The following is a 24,989-nucleotide window of genomic DNA, read 5'->3' on the forward strand; positions in this document are numbered from 1 at the left end:
TTCAAAATATCAGTTTTGTAGTAGAAAAGAAGTAAAAAGAAATAGGGAGTTCATGAATTGGAGAACAGTTGAGAAAAGTTTACTATATTAATATAATAGAATATTAATGATTTGAAAGAAAGAAAAAAGTATGAAGAATCCAGAAAAACAAACATTGGAATGAACTAATGCACAGTGGAGTGAGCAAAATATGAACAATATATAGAATAACTACAGCAAAGTCAATGAAAAAGAACACTGACATGATACTCATCATTGATTAATTAGGAAAATTAATAGTCCCATTGTGAGTCCATAGACAAAATGAAGAAATATACCTCTTCCCCTTTAATTGGTTGGATATACGTGATACTGGAGCAGAATACAACATACATTATTACATGTTGTCTCTGTCAGTTGGTTTTCTTTCTTATAGAAAATGTTTGAATAATTTGGGGCCAGGGATGGTGAAGTATGGTATATACAGAAATGACTTTGATATAAAATGAAATACATCAATAAAAATTATTATAAAGAAAAAATTCATGTAAAGTAACTAAAATCAATACTAAGGGAAAGGTGAACAGATAATTAGGTGATATGATAGAAAGAATACTGAACTGGGAAATATGATTGGATTCTAGTTATTGCCCAGTCAGTAACTCATTAAGCAATCTTGATCTATAACTGAACAAATTAAAAGTCTTCTATTCAAATTGTGACTTTTCCTTTTTACTTTGTGATATCATCACATCACATAGCACTTCTATGCCATTTTCTTCATCTTTGTAAATTTCCATTGAATTTTTATTCTTCTCTGTCCTTCCAATATGGCTACTCAAATTTCCAAAATTAATATTTCAGAAATTGTCTTACACCAATTAGAACACTCTTTGACATTCATCTTCCAACATCACCTGCAATTAATTGATTCAGTGGATAGAACACCTGATCTGGAATCAGGAAGACTTGAAATCAAATCCAGTTTCTGACAATAGCTGTATGCAGGCACTTACTAATTATGTATCCTTGATGAAGTCAAATAACTCTGTTTGCCTCAGTTTTCTCATCTATAAAAATAACCCGAAGAAAGAAGTTTTAAAAAGAACTGTAGGATTGCCAAGAACCTCTCCCCCATAAAGGGGGGGGGAGTCACAAAAGGTCAGATAGGACAGAAAATTGCAAATAATAAAAATACAGCAGTGTACTGATTTCAAGTTCTCTTATATCATTTAGTCTAGAGATTGAAATAAGGAGCTTTATATGTGGGTGTACAAATTTTGAGTTTTTCCTTTTTCCTTTTTCCTTTTTCCTTGGCCATTGAAAGAGATTTCCTATAAGTCATTTTGGAAATATAGGATGTAGCATTAACTTTGTATGCAAGTGGTAAAAAGTTTTGAAAGTCAAGTTGTCCATGATTTTCTCTTCTATGTTGGAGATCAGTAAATAAAACAGTACCTAGAGGTGATCCAGAGACAATATCAGACCAGAGGACAGAAGCAAGAGAATTTTGAAAATCCCAAGGGCAGATCAGCTTTTCCCTTCCCTGCATTTTTTTTTTGGTTTGTCTTCATTCAGTTCAACCCCTAAGCTGAATCCCAAGCATACCCCTCTTCTTATTCCCTTTCCATTAGTTATCACAATCCATTGGCATAAAAAACCCAACTTGGTTTACGTCCTGCCTTCCAAGATCTTATCAAAATGCAACATATCCTGATGTGATATTAATTATTCAAGATGTAATGAAATTCATGGTTTGTTCACAATATAGCAATGAACTGAAGCCACTAGTCAAGTAGCAAATAGATAGCTTTGGCCCCGGAGTGAATTAGCTTAAAATGTTGCAGTATTCTACTGAGTCACCAGAGGGCACTCATCCTATGTAATTCTGAAAAGCATTTTGAATTTTGATTGAGGTATGATGCTAGAGTAATTTACAGTAGTGAAAAAAACTAGTACTTTAGCAAATGGAATTTTTTTTCTGTTAGTACACACAAACCTCAGATTCATAGAATGCAGTCACAATCTATTGTGACCCAACAGTTTATTGAATATAACAGAGATATAGGGTATGTGTTTCTTCCATGGAACTTTCTCCCAAACATGTTGGGATGTAAACCAAGTTGGGTAGTTTAAACTACTATGTTTTCCAAGTACCATACAGGATACTCAAGTGGTACATGTATTGTATACTTGCGTCACAAAAGGAACTTGGGAAGTTCTTATGCATTCCCACTTATTGAAAAGTTAATGATACTTGTTATAGAAACCAAGTATAGTGGTATCTAGTATACCTTTCCTAGTAACAATATTCTTTATCAATACTTACAACCATTAGCCAAAAACAAGGAAAAAAGTGGGGGAAACAAGCATTTACCTAACTACTTTCTTTTTTTAAATTTTAAATCTAGGAACATCCCTTTATTTGACAAAGATTTCTATTAATTTAGTTGAGCATCATTTTTTTTTAGATTTTTGCAAGGCAGTGGGGTTAAGTGGCTTGCCCAAGGCCACACAGCTAGGTAATTATTAAGTGTCTGAGGCCAGATTTGAACTCAGGTACACCTGACTCCAGGGCTGGTGCTCTATCCACTGTGCCACCTAGCTGCCCCTAACTAACTACTTTCTATGTGTCAGGCATTTACTAAATTTTTTGAAGATATTATCTGTAATTTTATTGTTGAAGAAATTAAGGCAAGAAGAACTTAAATGACTTGATCACACAACTATTAAGTATCTGCTAATCTGAATTCAGATCTCCCTGACTATACCCAGTATTCTATATTCTGGACCACAAAGTTCATTCTTCTTCCTACAGTATAACACAGTATAGACTGATCTAAGAAGCAAGTTCTGTAGATCTTTTATCTGAATGGATCACCATATGCAAGAAGAACTGACCTTCCCTCAAATACTGAGAATTGGAGGTAGTTTCTATTCTGTGGGTTAATAGTTCTTTCCTAAGCCAGACATAAAAAGTAATAATAAATAAATAAGATGGGTACAGATCATGGAATAGTGAGCTGTAGCCACATTTAAAATAAAAAAGTTACAGAAAATGTAATGCAACAGGATCATACCAAAAGCCTTGCTGATAGTTGAAATACCTCCTCTATATACCTCTAAAATAGCCCCCCTCCCATATTAGCAAAGCTTGGGAGAAAGCTTACAAGTTTGACTCAAGAAGTGTCAATTAAGTATCACTGACTTATAATTACTCCTGTTCAAAAAACTTATTCACTTTTATAATAGAAAAACTGAGGAAGTTTTTTACCATTTTGATCTATCTTTATTCCATGTTTGCTACATAAACATAAAATTTCTATTTTTATCAATTAGATACATGGAATCTCCAAGAAAATATCAGGTATATGAAAAAAGTGCATATCATCAAATTTATTTACCTCAGTAAAGTCTGGTCAAAATATGGCACTAGAATAGACATGTGACAACTGAATGTGCTGCCTCCTAAAATAGTTCAGGATAATACCTGCAATCTTTATCAATAGGAGAAGATATCTTTATATTTTCATACATGAGCAAACTCATCTCAATTCTTACATCTAGATGAACTTCTAAGAGTTTATCATACCATATTATCTTCCAACTTCTCCAGTTTTTTGTGCTGAAAATTAGAGACACATATCCCAAGGTGATCTTGGTAAACTTAAAATATCTCCTGAATTTAATCAATAAAATATATCACAAAGTCTCCCTAGAACTCACAATCTGGTTACTCAGTTTTCTCATTGCTGTCTTCATATCCTTATTCCTTAATGTATAGATAGCAGGATTCAATACAGGGGTGACAACAAAGTCAACAACAGCAAAAAATTTATCAAGTGACAATGTAGGAAATGGCCACACATAAAGAAACATACATGGACCAAAAAATAAAATCACTACAGCAATATGGGCTGATAAAGTAAAGAAGGCTTTGGACAAATCACCTGCAGATTGTTTTTTAACAGAGAGCAGGATGAAAATGTAGGAGATCATCAGTAGGAGAAAAGTCCCAATGGAGATAAATCCACTGTTGGCTGTGACCACAAACTCCAGTCCATAGGTATCTATGCAGGCAAGTTTCATAATCCGAGGAAAGTCACAATAAAAGCTCTCCACATTGTTTGGGCCACAGAAGGGCAAATTTATAACAAAAACAAATTGAGAAAGAGCATGGATCATCCCAACTATCCAGGCAGTCACTACAAAGTAAATGCACATTTTTGGACTCATAATAGTCAAATAGTGGAGAGGCTTACAGATTGCTATGTATCTATCATAGGCCATGGCTATGAGCAGGACCATCTCAGTTCCTCCCATGACATGAATAAAGAACATCTGGGTCATACAACCTGGGAAGGAAATGACAGTATTACATTCACTGAAAAGATCCACTATCATTCTTGGTACTGTGGTAGCAGAAAGACCTAAGTCAATGAGGGAGAGGTTGGCTAGCAAGAAATACATAGGGGAGTGAAGGTGAGGGTCAAAAATCACAGTGAATACAATAAAGAGATTTCCCAGCATGATTCCCATAAAAAACAAAGAGAAGAATAAAAAGAGTAGAATCTTGACCTCCCAAGAAGAAGAGAGACCCAGGAGCACAAATTCAGTTACCACAGAGTCATTTGCTCCATCCATTGATTAAAATGTTTCCACAGTTGCTGAAATGACCTATGAATAGAAAACAAGGAAGGAATTAAAATTTGTGGAGATGAAAAGTACATGTTGTACCAGAAACTTCAAGAGGCCTTGGGTCAGAGGTTTTGAAGAGGCAAGAAACTAGAAGGGTAATGAGAGTAGATCAGCAAATGAAAGGTTAAGAAATAGAAGAAAAAATTCTCAAGAGCAGATATGGTGGAGGATGAGGATAAGGAGGGGGAGGAAGAGGAAGAGGAAAAAGAAGAAGAAGAAGAAGAAGAAGAAGAAGAAGAAGAAGAAGAAGAAGAAGAAAGTGGAGAAGGAGGAGGAAGAAAATATGAACCCTAGCAATACAGGAATCTTGGAAAACAGAAGTATCAAGCAAACATATTTATTTTCCATAATGGTCTCAATACATTCTATCCTATTATAAATAATGGAATTTCCACAGCTTACATTACATATTAAATTCATGCTCAAAACATGTTTAAGCCTGAATTTTCTAACATTTGAGTTAGTTTGCACAAGTTCTTAGAGGTTCATGATGAGATCAACCAAAATCTTCCATAGATTACAAGGGGGGTAACATAGGATTAACAGGACTTTCAATAAACCTATATCTTCAATAAACCCTATATCTTCATATAAACCTATGAATATTATACATACACTACCACCCCTCTGTCAACTGATGAAAAAGTTGGCCAATCAAAAGTCTCTTCTTCTCACAGGTCATTGTGGCTCTAACAACTTGGGCAGCCCCAACCAAACCACGGTCAGGAAGGAAGAGTTGAAGTGGAGTTAGATGAAGGTTTCCCTGCCACTGAATAGTGGGCTTGAGAATGGACCTCCTTCCAAATAATAGTGGTTAATAATCAGGGGAAGGAGGAGATTAAACCAGGACTAGATAATTCCTAGAACAGAAGAATCCCAGAACAATAGGATAGGATGGGAGGGAGCCTCCCACAGACTAATGAGCCAACATAAGTTACCAAGAACAAAATATTATACACCTTTCTGACATCATTTCTCCATACAAAGTGAAAGTGAGACTATATAGGTACATATCTGCTATGCCTGAGAGAAGTTATTAGGCAAACCTCTGATTTCTTTTCATATTTAACATTCCTATAGTAAAACATGGGCTATTTGAAGACTGTTCTGTTATATTTTGTCATCATGTTCTCTAATATCCAAGATAACTAGGTATTCATTGGATTAATTTGAAGGCTCCATACTTCACATTCCATTCTACCCTCTGTACTCGTTCTCTAATTGTTTCCCCCGCTTCTCACTACACATCTCTAATTGGAGGAGCCTTTCTTACCCTTTGAAACAGGCACAACAATTCCTGGTTATGGTTCTGCTCTTTTACTACCTTTTCCTCATCTGAACTAGTATAATGCTATTCAATAACCACATAGAAATATTGATCAGAAGGTTTGAGGAGGGGAAGTGGAATGAATTTGCTTTCATCTGGAAAAAAACAGTGGTATGAGAGCAGATTTGGAATATTGGAAGGAGCATTAGAATAAGATGGGAGAATAAGCTTCTAATCACAACTTTTCCTTTAAGATATTTAGAATAAAGCAGTTCACTGTGTTATCAACTTCAAAATAAGAAGATAATATCTTTTCTCTGTTTGGAACTAGAGATTTTCTTCATTTTTTCTACAAGTTTACTTGTTTGTATAGAGTCTACCTAAGGAATGAGTGTATATAACAACAGTCAAATGAAAAATGATGGAAGTTATTATTTCTAAATTAATTTGTAGTTGTGACATTCTAAGATAGAACTAATCTTCCTCTAACTTTTCTGTATGCTTCCTAACAACTCAATTTCTTCAAGAGAATCTCATATCAAATCAAATGAAATTCCTAACCTAATATAGAAAATCATTGAGATCCCAGAATATTATCTGTGACCTCCTGAGTTCAACATCAGACTCTTTGATCTTAGAAAATGAAAAATAGAACCAAGAACTCATATTGCCTTCCCTAAACAATATAATTTTTTTTTATCAACTACAAGATTCACTGTATCATCTTGTCAAGCAAGGTAATAAAGGTATTACTTGAAAAAATCTAGTCATATTGAGTGTCAAAACTGTGTACAAGAAGCTGAAAGTACTGAAAAGTGACAGACTATTCTTCACAAATATTAACGAGAAGAAAATCTAATATCTGTCCATGAACCCAAAAATGCTTTAACCAGCTCATAGATGGGTATATATAAAGAGATAGATAGATATGTATGTTCATGTGTATGTGTATATGTGTGTATATGTAAATAGCTATGTGTGTTTGTGTATATTATCTATTTATTAAATGATCCTAGAAAATCTGGACAGAAATTCTAAAGCCAACTACTAGATGATGATTCCCCAAAACAAATCATTTATTTGTTTTGTACAATAGGGATAATAATGTTCATATTATATGCCTCACAAGATTTTTGTGAGAAAATTCTGTCAATTTTAAAACATTCTGAAAGGATGAATTTACATGGTCATTGAAGAATCTTTATGAATTAAGTCTCCATGTTCAAAAAAAAGACAGTAAGGAAGTTCAAGAGATCTAAATAATGCCAATAAGAGGTTTGATGTTCAAAGGAATAAGTAGAACACAAAGGTTAAAAAAGGAAGAGAAGAGAAAGAAATGACAAGAGTTAAAATGAAAGAGGAAATGTGATTGATAAAGAAGCAGGGCAAAATAAGAAAAGAAAGAGAGTAAAGAAAAGGAAAATAAAGAAAGAGAATAACAATTACAAAGGAGAAAACTAAGAGACATATGATTTTTGAATATTTCCAGTTATAACTAACTGCATAGGTACATTGGTAAAATGCTAGTGTATCATGAAAAAGATCTGAGAAGTCATTTAAGTTTTGGTTTCCACATTCCCTTTTGTCATTTACAACTATTTTGAAGGATTGAGATTATTGGTAATACTGACATAGATAGATGTGTTCTGTGTGTGTGTGTGTGTGTGTGTGTGTGTGTGTGTGTGTGTGTATGTGTGTGTATATGTGTGTGTGTGTGTATGAGAGAGAGAGAGAGAGAGAGAGAGAGAGTTTTACATGTACACACTAATTGAATATGACAAGGTGTAGATGAAGTTAAGTGGGAACCCAATTATCCTTTTATGTTTTTCCTACAATTTGATTAATGTGTCACCATCAAACAAACCAAAAAAACAAAAAAAAAACTTGGAAAATATTCATCAAAAGCATCCTTTCAACCTCCTTGGAGGATTTTATCCAATCCAAAGCATCCTGTGCATTCTCTTTCTTAAATATTAATCATATATAGAATTCTGACTATTTCTTAAGGGAGATAAAAATGAGAAGGCAACCTGGAAAATCCCATAGAATATTTTATACTCTCAAAAACATTGGACTTTAACATGCAAATGCTGAATAACTAAGTAAATGGAGGACTAAATCAATTTCTATTACAATTCTAGCTCTGTTCAGAAAGGAAAAAATCATGAGAACTTGAATGAGAATAAAGAGCCAGAAAGAAAAGGTTTTCCTAATCTCATTTAAAAAAAAAGGAGGCCCCTCTTATTATTTGGAAAACAATGTAAAATTTGTGACACTCCCAGGAGTTCTCTAGATGCCCAGGTCCCCAGCAGAGTCTTTCCCTATTGGAAATTTTTGGCTCTACCACTGAAGGACCTGGGGGAGTCTTTTTCTCAAACCTGGGATGCAGGCATACACTTGAATGGAACAAAGGTGGAGAGCAGAATCAAATCTTTTGGTAGAGTTGAAATGAAATAATCTAACCCCTTGATTTTGCAGAAGAGAAAATAAGGCCAAATAATTTAATATAATCAATAGCACATAAACCACTGAGCAGGTTAGAATTCAGGTTCTGGATTTTTATTCCAATGTTCTTTGACTTCACCACACTGTGTATATTTTCCATCATATACCCTATTAAAAATTAATTTAAGGAGGAGCTATTCTCCAACTTGGAGAGCAAATGTAGCCTCGTTGGTCTTGATAGGGGTTCAGAAGTCACTGGAATTAAACCAATCCAAAATCAGTCTCCTATAACAAAACTCATGAAATATTTTTCCCTGTATACTGTCTTCAAAGGATCACAGATTTAGAATTGGAAGAGATCCTTAAGTGCAATCTTTTCATTTTACAGATGAGGAAAATAAGGCACAAAGTTGCTACTTGACCAAAGTTAGACATCTAGCAAAAATCTGATTTGACATGTACCAGGTCTTCCTAACTTTCATTTCAGTGCCCTATCCTCTCTGTATTGTGATGCTTTGCATTTTTTCATTATTCAACAACCTCATTATTATTATTTATGTTATCATATAAGCACTTCCTCCAATGAAAGTATTATTTCTCCCATTTTGGAGATAATTAAACTGCTACTGAAAAAGATTATTTCTCTTATTCTCTCCACTTCTGCTTCTCTTAACAGTTTAAACACATATTGCAAAAGGCTTTCTTTTTACCATTTAAGTATAAAGTACTCTACTATAAGGCAGGGGTTTGAAGTCCACTTTTTCCATTATATTTGGAAAATCATTTCTCCTCTGTGGGTCTGATTTTTCCTCATCTGTAAAATTGGCTTAGTTGACTTTTGAACTACCTTCCCACTATAAAACTGTTGATTATTAAATCCCATTCACTTAACTAACCCTAAATTATTCAGTCTCAAAACTATTGATCAGTATCCAATCTCTAAAAATAATTCCAATATTCAGACTAGCTACAAAGTTAATTGATCAAATTAACAGTGCCTTCTCCAATTTGGAGCTGGAGATTCTCTTCCCTTTTCACCTACAATAGAACTTGATTCTATCTAGTCTATTCAAAGATTAAGAGGGTATAATGATAATCAGGTACTAGACTTGAGCTACTTGATTCCTAGAAGAAATTGAACATGGAAGTGATAATGGAGATAAGAGAGAAAAGAACACATCAATTCACCAAAGATGAATGTTTTAGGTAACATCTTATTGCATGACAGCTCCAAGCCATCATGAAATAGATGTGATATGATGTGAAATAGAATAAAAGGAAAGAATATAATTTGGAGTACAAAGAAAAATGATACAGGAAGACAAAAAAAGAATTAGAGTGGAAAGGGAGGAGAGAAGACAGTAATGAAAAGCAAGAATGGACCATAAAAATATTTTTCACATCTACCTGTTTTCTTATTGAACTTGAGGCAAAAGCATCTTCATATTTGGAAAAACAGAGGGACCTTAACCTTTCCCATTGTATTATGAAAACTACCAAAGGGAGAAAAAGAATCATATAAGTATCTTCCTTAGTAGGAATAAAGTTATTTAATTGCTCTGGATGTTAGTGACCCATTAATATTGCTGAAATCTTTGTTCCCCAGTCCTTCATTGACTCCCCCTGGTAATCATGTTTTGGAATCATACTGGTTTTCCCCAGCGGTAAAACACTGGAAATGTTGCCTGGTGATGAAACAAAGGGAACAAGAGAAGATGAAAAGAAGTGTCTCATGCCCCCTAAATTATCTTTCAGTTGATGTGAAATAACCCCATAGGGTAAATAAATTTCTATAGTGATGCCATTTGGCATGATTGAGTTGGGAGAGGGAGAGTAGTCACAGAATGAGCAAATAAGGGGAAACAAGCAGGTAATGAGAAGAAAGAAATTCTAGGACCATATTTCAAAGGTCATGATCTTAATATCCAAAAAAGAGATAGACAACCAAACTCTCCTTCTGTGAGTCTATGGCTGAAACCACCTCTTCTCCCTTGAAACAATGTTTGGTAGAGATGGAAAATAGTACTGTACTAGAAATCAGATAACATGGATTCAAGTTATACCTCTGTTACTTACAATCTATATGACCTTGAAAATATATATTTAACCTCTCTCCCAGTAAGTCAAAAAGTGATTAAGCACTTACTATGGGCCAACTACAATGCTAAGTACTAGGAATACAAACAGAAAGCAAAGCATACACTGTTCTCAAAGTATGTACTTTCTAATGGAGCAACAAAATGCATTAAAAGAAACTAAAAAAGGGATTGGGGTGGGGGAGGTTAGACAAAGGTACCTGGGCAGAGAAAATCTAGAGTGCATCTTGGAGAGAAATGAGACATTGGTTGATCTGAGCATTCTTCTTAAATGGAAAAATCATCTGTTCAAAAACTTTTTCCAATGTGTGTTTTCACCTATAAAATGAGGGAGTTGATTTTGAAAATAGGACTTATTGAAAGCATTAAACTCTTTATAGTGGGGATTTTTGTAGGAAAAAAATCCTTAGATTTTCTACAGAAATTAATAGATCTTAAGATGGAAGATAGCCTAAAGATTTCCAAAGCCTATGAAGACTTATCTATAACTATCATATGATTTGGGACAAGTTTAAAACATAGAGAAATTAGTTTTATATAATACATTTGACTGAAACATATCATAGTGGGATCCTCTAGCAATATATGAGAATATTCATAGGAAATTCTATTTGCTGCTTGAGGTTGAAGAAAGCAAACATAAGGATCATTTTTGTTCTTATTGTTTAGATTTTTCCGTCATGTACAACTTTTTTTGTGATTCTATTTGGGATTTTCTTGGCAAAAAAATTGGAATGGTTTACCATTTGCTATTCTAGCTCACTTTACAGATAAGGAAATTAAACAGAGCTAAATTGATTTGCCCAGGGTCACATAGCTAGTAAGTGTGAGGCCAGATTTGATGAATCTTCCCAACTCCATGCCTAGTACTCTATCCACTATATCACTTAGCTTTTCCAAAATATCTTAAAGGCCCTCAAATTTGTCCTAAATGAATTCACCTGCTCAACTTGTTTGCTTACTTCCTGCATTAATCCTTCCCTTTTTTGACTATCTAAACATCAGTCTTCTACTACCAAAACTAATATAAAGAGTTTAATGCTTGCAATAAACCCCAATCATATTTCTGCTTTTTCATTTTTCATAATGAGAAGAATATAGATCCTATACTATTAGGCCTCCAAAAATTATTGATATAATGTACATGCCATTTACTCCATCTCATTTTACAGATGAAAAATCTACATTGGAAATCTCTTCTATGCTTTCTCCCAGAATCTATTGAAATCACCTGGATGCCATAAAAGTGTATGAGATTCCCTCTTGCCAAATGGTTAGTCTATCGTTTTGTTCATATTTTATTTTAACGTTCCTTTCCATATGTGGATCTAAGTTTCTATATTTGTGCTCTTCCACTTTTTTCCCCAAACATACATCCATTCCTCCCACTAATGCGGGATATATTTGTTGGAGAAGATGCTCAAAGTCTATGAAGAAAATGTATTGTTGTTACTTTTCTTACTTTTCCATTTCATTAGACATTTTGTTTTTAAATAATTGTGGCCTCTGAATAAATCCATAAGAAGGAATTCTTAAATCATGTTTCAAGGGATGAAGACCAATAGAGTATCTTGAACATCAGGTAAATATCTGGTGGGGTACCTGCCAGGCCATTGAAATGAGTCATTCAGTTAATAATTCTTTATTAAGCATTTACTATGAAGTACTGAGCTAATCTCTGGAGATTCAAAGACAATTCCTCCCCTAAAGGAGCTTGAAGTCTACTGAGGGAGACAACATGCAAATAACTGTGCTAATAGGACAGATAATCAGCACAAGAAAGGTTTTAACATTAAAAGAGATCAAGAAAAGCTTCTCATAGAAGATAGGATTTAAAAGACTCCAGAGGAGCCAATTAAGTCAGGAGACAGTGACAAAGGAGGGGAATTATTCCAGACACAGGGAAATACCTGGAGTCTGGAAATAGAGTATCCTGTGTGAGGAACAAGGAAGTCAGTTACCCTAGATCACCGAAGATGGGAGGGAGGAGTGGAAAGGAGAGCTTATGAAAAACTTTGTCCCAAAAAAAGATTTTGCATTTGAACATAGAGTTAATAATTAGTCACTGGAGTTTATTAAATAGGAAGGTAAAATGATCAAATCTGCATTTTTAGGAAAATTAATCTTATTTATTTGACAGTCGAATGGACTGCAGTAGGAACAGATTTGAGACAGGGTGTTCAACTAGCAAGATATTGCAATCGCCTGGGTATAAGATGAGGGCCTATAACAGTGTAGTAGCTGTGTTAGAAAAGAGAAGTGGTCATATGTAGGAGATGTTACAAAGATAACATTGACAAATCTTGGCAACCAATTGAAGGAGAGAAGAAAGTGAGGAACCAAAGATGATACCCAACCTGTGAACCAAGATGATAGACAGTATGTTGCTGACCTTCACAGTAAGAGAGAAGTTCAGAAGGGTTAGGAACTCTTGGGCCCCACATTATTTGGAGCACTAGATAATAATCTATTTGATATTTATTCAGAGGATATTTACATCAAACTCTAGAAAAATAATGGATCTCACTTGGGAGTATGCTGAGCAACATTTTGGATGACTTTAAAGCATCTTACCATCTATAGCAGGGCTTCTTAATTCTTTTATGTCATGGACATGAACCCCTCTGAGGGTTTGGTGAAGGCTATGGAAACTTTTCCATAATAAAATATACAGGATCATAAAAGAAATCAGTTTTATTAAAATCTTTATCTTAACAAAATATTGTTTGCCAAAATTAATTATATCAAAATATTTTTAAATAATTTATGAGCTCCAAGTTAAAAACTCCTGTTCTATAAGAAATCCCTCATTGATGTAGACTCCTCTTCTTTGAAATCTCCTCTGACTATGCCCAACTTTGATAAACATATGGCTTTTTAAACTTCACTTGATATTAAAGATCAAAGAGTCATCAAACAAGGTTATCTTAATTATTTTTATCTTTCAAGGAATTTTGCACAATTTTGACATACACAGGAAATACTTCATTAGAGAAAAATCTTTGACATAGTATTTTGCACCTTCATTAACAAATGTTAAGAGCAGTAGAATTTTGCATTTTCTACATCTTTCAGATAGTGTCACGGAAGCAACAAATAGGAGCTTGGACAGACTTTGGGATATAATGGAGATTAGAAGGACTTACCATTTTACGGTTTATAGGGCCACAAAGTGTTAGACATGACTGAACAAGAAACAAAATGTCTTTTTGTCAATTTTTTTTAAAAAAAAAAGACTACTTAGGAGTAATGCTTGTAAAAACCTACTCATTTCTTTCTAATTCCCTCATTAAGCACAATCCTCTATGCATCTGCAAATTATTCTCATAAACATGTTGATGAAAAAGTTGGTCTTAGTGTGATATTGATGTTCTTGGTAACTTTTTAAAATAATTAGATGCAATACTTTTCTCTACACTGTGATATATTTCTCTGTCAGATTTCTAAAGAATTGAACTCTCAGTGCCCTAAAAATTGCCCCATCTACAGCACAAACTTTTTAAAAAAATATTAGTCAGATCTTGTTGCTTTTTCTATCTTTGTTACCATCAGTACCTTTCTATTTTCTCAAGAAACAAACTTAGGACTATCTCATTAAAATCTAAAAGTGACTCCATCATCTTTGATAGAAAAATTATTGCAAAAAAGTTTTTCCAATTTTTTCTAGCCTTTCTCCATTCATAGATATCTTTCCAGTTCATCCATAAATGCCTTCACGACTTTCCTTATTGAGTCTCTTGTTAAGATTTATTTTTTTTGTCTATTGATTCTCAGCATTTTGTGAAATTATATTTCTCAAATTTCTGACTTTTCTTTCCATTAGATGTTGCATAATGGTCTCAAAATGGCAATTAATACATACTGATTAAATGAATATGAAATTGTCATAATTAGCATCAATGTTATTTCCCCCCCCTTCATTTCTCATTTTTTGGTCATTCATATCTTATTTTTGACTTTTGGACAATTGCAAAGCTTTGTTATTGACCTCCAAATTTCTAATGAAAATAAAGGCCCATATCTTCAACACTAGCATTTTGCCATTATTGCTATATGACAATAAGCCATGGAACACTATTATCTCTGAAGAAATAAAAATGAATATCACAGAGAGTGAACAGATAATACCATTGGGTGTAAAGAAATTGCAGCATGTCACAAATAAGTAGCTCAAAGGAAGAATGTGCATAAAGTTGATGATGATGATGTTTGTGTTTCACTCTCAAAGAAGTCCATGTCATTAAGGAGATGATGCCATGACAAGCACATGAATTGGTTTTGAGTGAAGAGGTGCTATGCTACTTTCTACTCCTCACTTTCTACTCCAGAGTCATCTGGGCCCAGCAACCAGATATGAATCACAATGACTGGAGATAGTCCTGGATACAAAGCAATCAAAGTTAAGTGACTTGCCCAAGGTCACACTACTAGTAAGTATCAAGCATCTGAGGCAGATTCAAATTCCTGTCCTCCTGATTTCAAGGTCAGTACTCTATCCACTACACAACCTAGCTGCTGTAGGTATAAAGAAAATCTTTAAGGCATTATGATAAGGAGAACTATATTGTTCATAATGAAAAAGCAAGGGAACACAGATCAAAACTAAGAAATTCCCATTGTTACATGATGTAAGAACATGATGTAAGTTCATGATGTTGAGAGAAATCAAGAAAGACTCCCAGGAATTTGGGTGTATAACACACATGGTGCTCTTTTGGAAAGTCAAGGACCAAGGCAGCACAGAAGTAAGTGTGGATTGTGATTTGTGATTTCTCACTGGAGGAAATGCCTGAATCAAGGCAATCACAGATCCATTTCAGCAAGTAGATACCTGCCTTATGGGAGTTGAAAGAGCTATGAAATTAGCGGAGAGATAAAGGATTTACTCCTGGGGGAGTTGGAAAGGATAAGGAATTATCAATTTTAATAGATAATTATTGTTGCTCAGTCATTTCAGTCATGCCCAGCTCTTCATGACTCTATGTGGGGTTTTCTTTGTAAAAATACTGGAATGGTTTGCCATTTTCTTTTCCAGCTCATTTTACAGACTGAGGTAAATGGGACTAAGTAACTTGCCCAAGATTACATAACTAGTAAGTGTTTGAGACCAGATTTGAACTTAGAAAGATGAGCTTTACTAATTCCAGGTCCAGCACTCCATCTACTGTACCTCTTAGCTGTTTTTTGATGGATTACATTTTTTAAATTGAACTTTGAATTATAGAAAGGATGTGAGCAGGCAGCAATGGCTGAGGAAGACATTATGGTTATAAGTACTACTGTAGTACATGTAATAACCTAGAAGAACAAGTCTTGAGAAATGATTTTGGATGGTGAATACCACAATTTGGTGAGAATCATGGGAAAAGAATCTGAAAAAATAGATTAGAGATATATGAAAGGACCTGATTGTCATTTTAAGGAATTTGAACTTTATCATATATTATCTTATATAAATACATTTTTATTCATTGAAACCATTGAATTTCAATGAAAATGCTGATTATTTTATAGAGGTGTTTCTCACCAAGCTTACTAATAGTTGAGAATATTAAGTAAAACCTTGACCAACATTGCCATTTCCCAAGAATAATTTTGTACACATAGTGGTAAATGTTCAATGGACTAAATTAACAGTTATATTGAAACTAAAGTCAAACTCTACCCTTATTTAGTTAAATTGTAAGGCCTTTAGACCAACTGCTTAGTCAGTCTGACTTGTACCCCTACATTGATTTTCCTCATTATATAATTGTTGATTTCGATATTTTGTAAATTCATAGGGTTTATTTTTTTACATATTGTCTCCCTATTAGATTGTGAGTTCCTTGAGAACAGGGATTTTTTTGGTTTTTCTTTTTATTAAGCACACTTCCTTGAACATAATAAGTGTCTAATAAATGGTTTTTGACTTGTTATTGACTTCCTCAGCTTAGGAGTTCTATGCATTTCTAGTACATTCCTCTCTGTTCCTTTGGAAATAATTATCCATGTTAAGATTGTCTTACCTCATATAATATTGTCTTTGAACAATTTAATAACATCAGAGGAGGCATGTCGTAAGGCACTAAAATAATTAAATGTGTTGAGAATGAGTATTAACCAAAGAATTACCTTTACTGTTAAGTCTGGGATATGCCACTCAACAACCATCTGTCAAAAAATTCTACAACCATGATTTAGGATAATTTCCAAGGATGAATAATGTGCTCTCTGAAGGAATTTCTTAGTTTCTCCCAAGATAATGATTTTTTTTTACAACCTTAGGTGGTCAACATAAGACTGAAGCATACTATGGCTTTGTTGAATAAAATCCTTCAAGAAGACTCCTTAGAACCCACAAGTTGCCTGCTAAGTCTTTTCATTGCCACCTTCATATCCTTGTTTCTAAATGTATAGATTGCAGGATTCAAGACAGGGGTAACAACAAAGTCAAGAATGATCAAAAATTTGTCCAGTGACAATGTGGGGAATGGCCATACATAGACAAAGAAGCATGGAGTAAAGTATAAGAATACCACTGTGATATGAGCTGACAGTGTGGAAAAAGCTTTTGATAAACCAACTGAAGAGTGATGCCTGACTGTAACCAGGATGAAAATATAGGAAATAATCAACAGGAAGAAGGTGCCCATGGAAATAAGTCCACTATTAGCAGTGACCACATTATCCACTATGTGAGTATCTACACAGGCAAGTTTTGTGACCCGAGGAAAGTCACAGTAAAAACTGTCAACCTTGTTAGGACCACAAAAAGGCAGATTTATGACAAAAACAAACTGAGATACAGCATGAAGCACCCCAATCACCCAGGCAGCCACTACAAAACAAATGCATGTTTTGGGGCTCATAATAGTCAGATAATGGAGAGGCTTGCAGATTGCTGTGTATCTATCGAAGGCCATTGCTATAAGAAGAACCATCTCAGTTCCTCCCATAACATGGATAAAGAATATCTGTGTCATACAGCTTGGGAACGAGATGATTCGGCAAGTACTCAAAACATCAACTATCATTCTGGGAACTGTGGTAGCAGATAGACCCAGATCAAGAAGGGAGAGGTTGGCCAGCAGGAAATACATGGGAGAGTGCAGATGAGAATCAAAAATCACTGTGAATACAATGAATAGGTTTCCCAGCAGAATTCCCATAAAAAATGAGGTGAAGAAACAAAACAGGAAAATATTCATCTCCCAAGAAACAGAAAGTCCCTCCAATATAAATTCAGTCACCATAGAATCATTGGCTCCATCCATTGACTTAATCAGTAGTTCAGGCTTTGAAGTGATTGGCTAGTAGATAAAAAGGAAGAAATTATAATTAGGAGAATTAAAATTAGATAACTTATTTGTTCCACTATGAAATGTGACAGTAGGTTAGAGATAATAGAGCACAAAGAACTAGGATAGTCAGAAGATAGTGTAGGAGAAAATTAAGGCAATAAAATTGAAGGAAGGAAATTCATTTTCTTAAATAACTTATTTAAAACAGTAACAAAACATTTTTGTAACATTATATGATTTTAAAGGTCTTTTCCTCACCACAACACTATGAAAATTTTAGTGTAAGTACTATTTTTACCTTATTTTACAGATGAGGAAACCAAAGTTAGAAGAAATTATATTGCTTGACTATGGACATAAAGCTAGATAATTGTTGAAAACTAGGTTTTGAATCCATTTCCACTATTCTTTTCACTTATTTGGAAATACACAAATAGGCCACTCAATAGGATAAATATTCAGAAAGTTTTGGGTACACCCCATACCTAAAGATTAGCTAATGTAACAAAAATGAAAGGTGACAAATATTAAAGGAAATGTGGAAAAATTGGAACACTAATATTTTGTTGGTAGATTTGTGAACTTAAACAATAATTCTGAAAAACAATTTGGAATTATACCCAAAGGTCTATAAAACTGTGTATATCCATTGATTCAGCAATACAACTATTAGGTGTATATAACAAAGAGATACAAATAGTTTTGTTTTGTCTTTTTTAAAGGGCAATTGAGACTAGCAGCTCTTTTTTGTAGTAGCTAAGAATTTTAAATTGAAAGGATAACCATTATTTAGAGAATAACTAAACAAACTGTGGTATATAATTTTTTTTTATGTTTTTACAAGGCAAATGGGGTTAAGTAGCTTGCCCAACAGAGCTAGGTAATTATTAAGTGTCTGAGACCAGATTTGAACCCAGGTACTCCTGACTCCAGGGCCGGTGCTTTATCCACTACACCACCTAGCTGCCCCTGTGGTATATAATTTTGATGGCATATCATTGCACTATAAAAAAATAGCTAGTAGGTTGATTTAAAAAAACTGAAAATTGATGCAAAGTGTAGTTGGTAGAATAAGAGACTATTGCACAAAATAATAGCAATATTATACAATGAAGATTTGTGAATGACTTAGCTATTCTCAGCAGTGCAATGATCCAAGAGAAGTGAAAGGATTCAACATATTATCCACCTTAAGAGAAATAACTCATGCTGTTTAAATACAGATTGAAGTATACTGTTTTTCACTTTCCTTCTACTTTTGTTCAAGTCTTTCTGCACAAAATGAATAATTTTCCATATTGTAAATGATTACATATGTATAACCGCATAAGAATGTTTATCATCTCAAAGCAGGGGAGGGAAGGAGGGATAGAATTTGAAAATAAAAACTTAAAAAAGAAACTAAGGTTAAGAATTGTTTTAACATATAATTGGATAAAAATAAAATAATATTTAAAAATTGGGTACTACCAGAAATTTTATACATTGTCTGTTTTTTGCTTTGTTTGCATGAGTGGGGAGGCTGGTTATCAAATATTTATAGAGAGGGAAATTTCAGATAATACCTCTCATTTCAAGAGATGAAAAATAGTAACAATCTATAAAATATTTTAGTATCAACTTGTAATCACTGGTGCCCTTTTATATTCTAAAGTATCATGTATAAGGAGATAAAAATCATATCCAGAGGAAATACAACTAAGCAAATCATTTCCCAAAAGATGAGGTGGAACAAGGAAAGGATAAAGTAGAAAAATATAATGAAGAATGAGGAAGATAACTATAGCAGAGGATAGATAAAAATATAGGAGAGGGCAAGAAAGGAGGAAACAAGAAAGGGAATAATTAAAAGAGAGAGAGAGAGAACAGTGTAAGAAAAATCATTTATTTCGCAGACAAACAAACAGCAATGGGTAAATGAATATTCTCAAAAATGACTTTAATACTCTCTTCCTGAAACAAGTGCCATAATATATCTACTTCAATCTAAAATAGTATATCATACCTGGTCATATATAAATTCTTTCTTTATTGTGATGGCATTGATTTATTTGGTTCTTTTTAAATTATTTTATTAGAAAGTTGAAAATGATAATTCCCATGATAGATTAAAGAGGGAAAATTAATATGAGTACTGTCAATCTGTCCCTGAGAATCTGTACCAACTGGATATAATGGGATTATGGTTGGTGCATGGTTAATGGAGGCTGCCAAAATAAATGTGTTTCTTAGCAAATTGAATAACTGATCTCAAGCTAAAAATTCTTGTAATACACTAATGATTCCAAGGTCAACTTTCTCTCCACTACACTGTAATGGATATGTAATCTAACCTATTTTAAGAAAAACACTTAAGAAAGGAAGAAAAGTCCCACTTAAAAAATGCTTGAGCCAAATAATTGACTAACCCCTGATAAAACTGTGAGGATAGATAAATCCTTAAAATAGTTCTGTTATTATGGTAATAAATCTTGAAAATTTTAGACAAAGTAAAAACAAAGAAAAATTAACCTACAATCCAATTTGAAGAGAAAGAAGATATACTTGTCTCCTCTACTTACTCAGAAAACATTATCAAGATTGCAGAATTCCCTCGAGTTCTCTACATGCAAAAATCCATAATGGAGTTGTTCATCTTTTCTTCTTAGAGATTTTGACTCTATCACTAAGGTCTGAAGGAGTCATCTCCTCAAACCTAAAAATTAAATATCAGAATCATTCAATAATAAGAATTTCAGAGATTATTTAATCAAAACTTCTCATTTCACAGATTATAAAATTAAGAATTAAAGAGGCAGACTAACTTGCCCACATAGCTAGTTAGTTGCAAACACCTGCCCTAATTTTCAGACCAATAGTTTCTTCACTACACCAATTTGATCTTCTATTACATCAGAAAAGTGAAATGTGGGAATATAATTTTAAAACTGCCCTTTCAATAGGAGGTTCAAGAACATTTCCAGTATCATTAATTTCGGTCTAAACTTGCTATCATTGATCTAATGTCTAGAAAATATAAACAAATTGAAATCAAATTGAAGTTATTGGCATATTCCTTTCCAAACGGGCTGTTCTGTTATTCCCTTTTCTTTGATTCATCTTTATTATCCATCTTTCCTCTGAGCTCCTTCAAAAACCTAAAACTCCTTGGAAAAGGAATCCCTTCCATAACTGTTGGTCACAATTATTTTATTAATGATTCTATCACCATTCCTTATCATGGGATAAATTGATTACAAACTGTCAAGATAACCACACAATACTCTTATTGACTATTGCCACCAGGTGTAGTTAATATACACCTGGCTTTCAGAAATTTTAAGATACAAACATGAGGAAAAGGAATGAGAAATACCAAATATCCTTAAATTATTAATTAACCTAAAAAAGAGAAATTATAAATAGCAAAAGCTTGTGGAAAATGTGATTTTCTATATTCATATTGCTGCTTAATAATCTTACATATCTGTATTATTTTGAAGAATGGAAATTTAAAATATACAAGAGGGAAAGGAATCTGAGGAAGAAACAGAACAGGCATTCTAGAAAAAAAGGAAGATAATTATTAAAATGTAATAGTTTTACAAGTATTCATCTCACCTGTTTTGAGACAAAATATAACATTATAATTAAGAATGAAAAAACTCAAAAGGCATTAATCTTTCCCCTGTAGTTTAGTAACCTCTAAAGAAAAGGAGTTATATTAAGTCCTTCCGTATGAGCAAGCAACATAATTAGTTGCTTTGCTAGTGACCCAATGATGCTGCTCAGACCTCTAATACCTGGATCATGATTATTTCCCTTGGTAATTGTTTGTTGGAGTCACTATTTTTCCCAAGAGGGAAAAATCCTGAAAAGGTTGCTTGGGGATAAAATAGAGGGAGAGAGGATGCAAATAAATTTCTGAGTACTAAGAGAAATACTATCCTGATTAGTGTGAAATAAGATATTCTTAGGGTAGCTGTTCTGGAAGAATGGGATCCTTTGGAATGTGAAAAGGGAGAGAGAATATTTACAGTGTAAATATCTGAAACCTCCCATTAGGAATAAGAGAGAAGTCAGGTGTTACTGTTGCATAGATAAGAAATTTGGGAGAAATGAAAATATGGTAACAATAAATATATTGTCTCTTTGAAGGATATGTGGCAAACATAAAAAAAGTTTGAAAGACAGACCCATAAAAATATCATTTTCATTTTAATGATCATAACATGGAGTATAAATGCCCAATGATTTGATTATTATATATTCAAAGCATCACTTCACAAGTCTAGATAGTTTATTTTTTCTCTTTTTATTCTCTCTTCATCCCTCCAGTACCTCCTCTCATAACCCAAATCTCCTAAATTCTGAAAGAAATTGAATATAAGTAATCAAAACATTCAAAAAGTTGCAATTGGAATTGTAACAAATTTACTATGCATCTAATAATTTTTTAAATTGGAGTTGCATTCGGTTTCACATAAGGAACAAAAATAAATTCATGAAATCAAGATAAACATAAAAACGAATATTTTTAAAGCATGAAAGACAATGAAATAGTATAATTATTAAATATATGTGCAAAACTGCATAGTTTCTAAGTACTTTAAGTAAAAACTAACCAAATTAGGGAAAAAACTATCTAGGCATCAACTAGGTGGTACAATGGATAAAGCACCAACACTTGAGTCAGGAGGACCTGAGTTCAAATCTAACCTCAGACACTTAATAATAACCTAGCTGTGTGTCCTTGGGCAAGTCACTTAACCCCATTGCCTTACCAAAAACATCAAAAAAAAATTGGGAAATCTAACTAACAGATAAACAATGAGTAAAATACAGAGTTAAATTGTTGGCAAAGTATTTTTTGAAAGAGGCAGTATCTTTTAAATAGGAAATTAAAGAATTTCTATTTACCTCTCTGTTTAACAGAACCTTAACAAAATGTTATGTGTTAGGGTACAAAGAATTCATAAATATATTATAAAAATACAGAAACTCTAAATAAGATTTTAGTGCAAAAGATAAAAACATTAAATTCATGTGATAATAAGTAAAGAAATTACAAATAATAATTAGGCCAAAGAACACATAATAGAAGCAACCAATAAATGCTAAAAAAGAACAACCACAGTAAGACAATGCACCAAGTATTGGGGAAGAAGTTTGCCTCTAAAGAAATGCTCAAAATAAAAAGACAAATTTCTTAAAACATATATTAACAATATGGTTAAAAAGAGAGAGAAATTAAGAAACTGAACATGCAATCTTTAAAATCTAAAATAAATTATATGAAAATAAATCAAGTACAACAATTTTAAAAATTAGAAACTATAAAAATGATCAAATAATATTTGGTTCTAAAAGATTAACAAATATAGGACCTAGGATTGTGGGAAAAAAGGCAGAGACTCATGAGCTCTCCAAATTTCCATACAAATAACTTTAAAAAATATCTCAAAATTAATTCTGGAGTGGAAGAAACAAGAAAGGGACAGGGTGAAACAATTTTAGCCCAAGACTACTTGGAAGTCAACAGAAAAGATCTGTCTTATTGGAGGGAGATGGGAGTACAAATCCAGTGCATATCACACTCCAGTAAGAGAGTAGAAGGTTGCTCCTCAGCACAGGTCATATGGACAACTTAGTTGAATTCTCAATCCACAAGAAATGGAGGGAGAAGGTCAGACAGCTGGTCAGAGGAAGATTGCAGGAGTCCCTTTGCTGTCTCAGGAGCAGGACTCTGTTACATTGACCACAAATAGATCCATGTCTTCATTCTAAGTTATAGACTTGAAGCAAGGAAGAGCATTAACAAACCAGAGCTTGTGGGCACAAGGGGAAAGGGATGCCAACAAAGAAAAAAGGGCTTGTGGTCTCTCACAGAGTAGGGCACAGACCAGGAGAGTCATAAATATATCTCTCCTTAGACCATATGACCTTGGAAGAACTGAACGCTTATCCCCAAGCATAAGTTCATAAAACGCTTGCACCAAAAAATTAGAAGTGTGGAACCATGCCCCCTCCACCCTAAAAGTAGAGTCCAAATTTTTTGTTGTTGTTCAGTTGTTATCTCCAATTCCTCATAACACCATGGCCCATACCACACAGGGCACTGCTCTCCTCCATGGTCTCTCAAAGTCTGCCCAAATTCCCATTCTTTGGTTTCATATCACTATCTATCCATCTCATCCTCTACTATCTCCTTTTCTTTTTGTCTTCAATCTTCCTCAGCATCAGGATCTTTTCCAAGGAGTTTCATCTTCTCATTATGTAACCTAACTATTAAACTTTAACTTCAGCATGAAGTTAAAAAGTGAAGAAATAGGTTGGAAAATTGAACGGTCAAACAAAAAAAGAAAAGAAAAGAAGCTACCCATAGAGAGTTGCTATGGCGAAAGAGAAAATCTAGGTTCAAATTCTGAAGAAAATAAAATCAAAACTGCTACATCTAAAGCCTCAAATTAAAATGTAAATTGGTCCCAGACCCAAAAAACATAATTATATGAAGAAATCAAGAAGAATTTTAAAAATCAAATAGGAAAAATAGATGGAAAAGTTGGGAAAAGAAATAAGAGTGATGCAAGAAAATCATGGGAAAAAACTCAACAGCTTAGTAAAGGAGGTACCAAAAACAAGACTGAAAATCACACTTTAAAAAAACAAAATGAGTCAAATGATAAAGGATGCACAAAAATATGCTGAAGAGAACTTAAAAAGTAGAATTAGTTAAATGGAAGAGAAGGAAATCTCATTGAAGAAAACAGTTCCTTAAAATTATAATGCAGCAACTGGGAAGCTAACTATACCATGAGACATCAAGAAACAAAAAAGCAAAAGCAAAATTATGAAAAAATATAAGAAAATGTTCAATATCTCTTTTGAAAAACAACTGACCAGGAAAATAAATCAAGAAGAAATGATTTTAGAATTATTAGAACTATGAGAAAGTTGCAATAAAACAAAAAGAGCCTAGACATCATTATTCAAAGAATTATCCGGGAAAACTACCCTCCTGTTTTAAAACCAGTGTTAATTAGAAATTTAAAGAATCCACTCATCACCTCCTGAAAGATTCTAAAATGAAAACTCCAAAGAAAATTACAGATAGATTTCAGAGCTCCCCAGTCAATGAGGAAATATTGCAAGCAGCCAAAAAGAATCAATACAAATATCATGGAGTCACAATCAGGGTGACAAAAGCTTTATCAGCTTTTTTTAAATTAAAGGATCATAATA

The 24,989-nt window shown here is 33.5% G+C and overlaps 2 protein-coding genes across 2 annotated transcripts; both read right to left on the reverse strand.

Annotated features, from left to right (window-relative positions):
* Positions 1 to 3,681: 3,681 nt before the first annotated feature.
* Positions 3,682 to 4,623, reverse strand: LOC141520220 (olfactory receptor 4F6-like). Its single transcript, XM_074232017.1, has one exon. The coding sequence runs from the start codon at positions 4,621 to 4,623 to the stop codon at positions 3,682 to 3,684; it is 942 nt and encodes a 313-aa protein (XP_074088118.1).
* Positions 4,624 to 16,802: 12,179 nt separating this feature from the next.
* On the reverse strand, positions 16,803 to 17,750 carry LOC141520221 (olfactory receptor 4F15-like). The gene has a single exon (XM_074232018.1). It carries the CDS (start codon positions 17,739 to 17,741, stop codon positions 16,803 to 16,805), a length of 939 nt encoding a protein of 312 aa, XP_074088119.1. The 5' UTR covers positions 17,742 to 17,750.
* Between the last annotated feature and the right edge of the window lie 7,239 nt (positions 17,751 to 24,989).

The sequence above is a fragment of the Macrotis lagotis genome, chromosome 4 (genome assembly GCF_037893015.1).
Source record: "Macrotis lagotis isolate mMagLag1 chromosome 4, bilby.v1.9.chrom.fasta, whole genome shotgun sequence".
Lineage (NCBI taxonomy): Eukaryota > Metazoa > Chordata > Mammalia > Peramelemorphia > Peramelidae > Macrotis > Macrotis lagotis.

Bases quoted from the DNA above. Each gene is read 5' to 3' on its own strand.
- LOC141520221 (XM_074232018.1), bottom strand. From the start codon at position 17,741: ATGGATGGAGCCAATGATTCTATGGTGACTGAATTTATATTGGAGGGA.
- LOC141520220 (XM_074232017.1), bottom strand. From the start codon at position 4,623: ATGGATGGAGCAAATGACTCTGTGGTAACTGAATTTGTGCTCCTGGGT.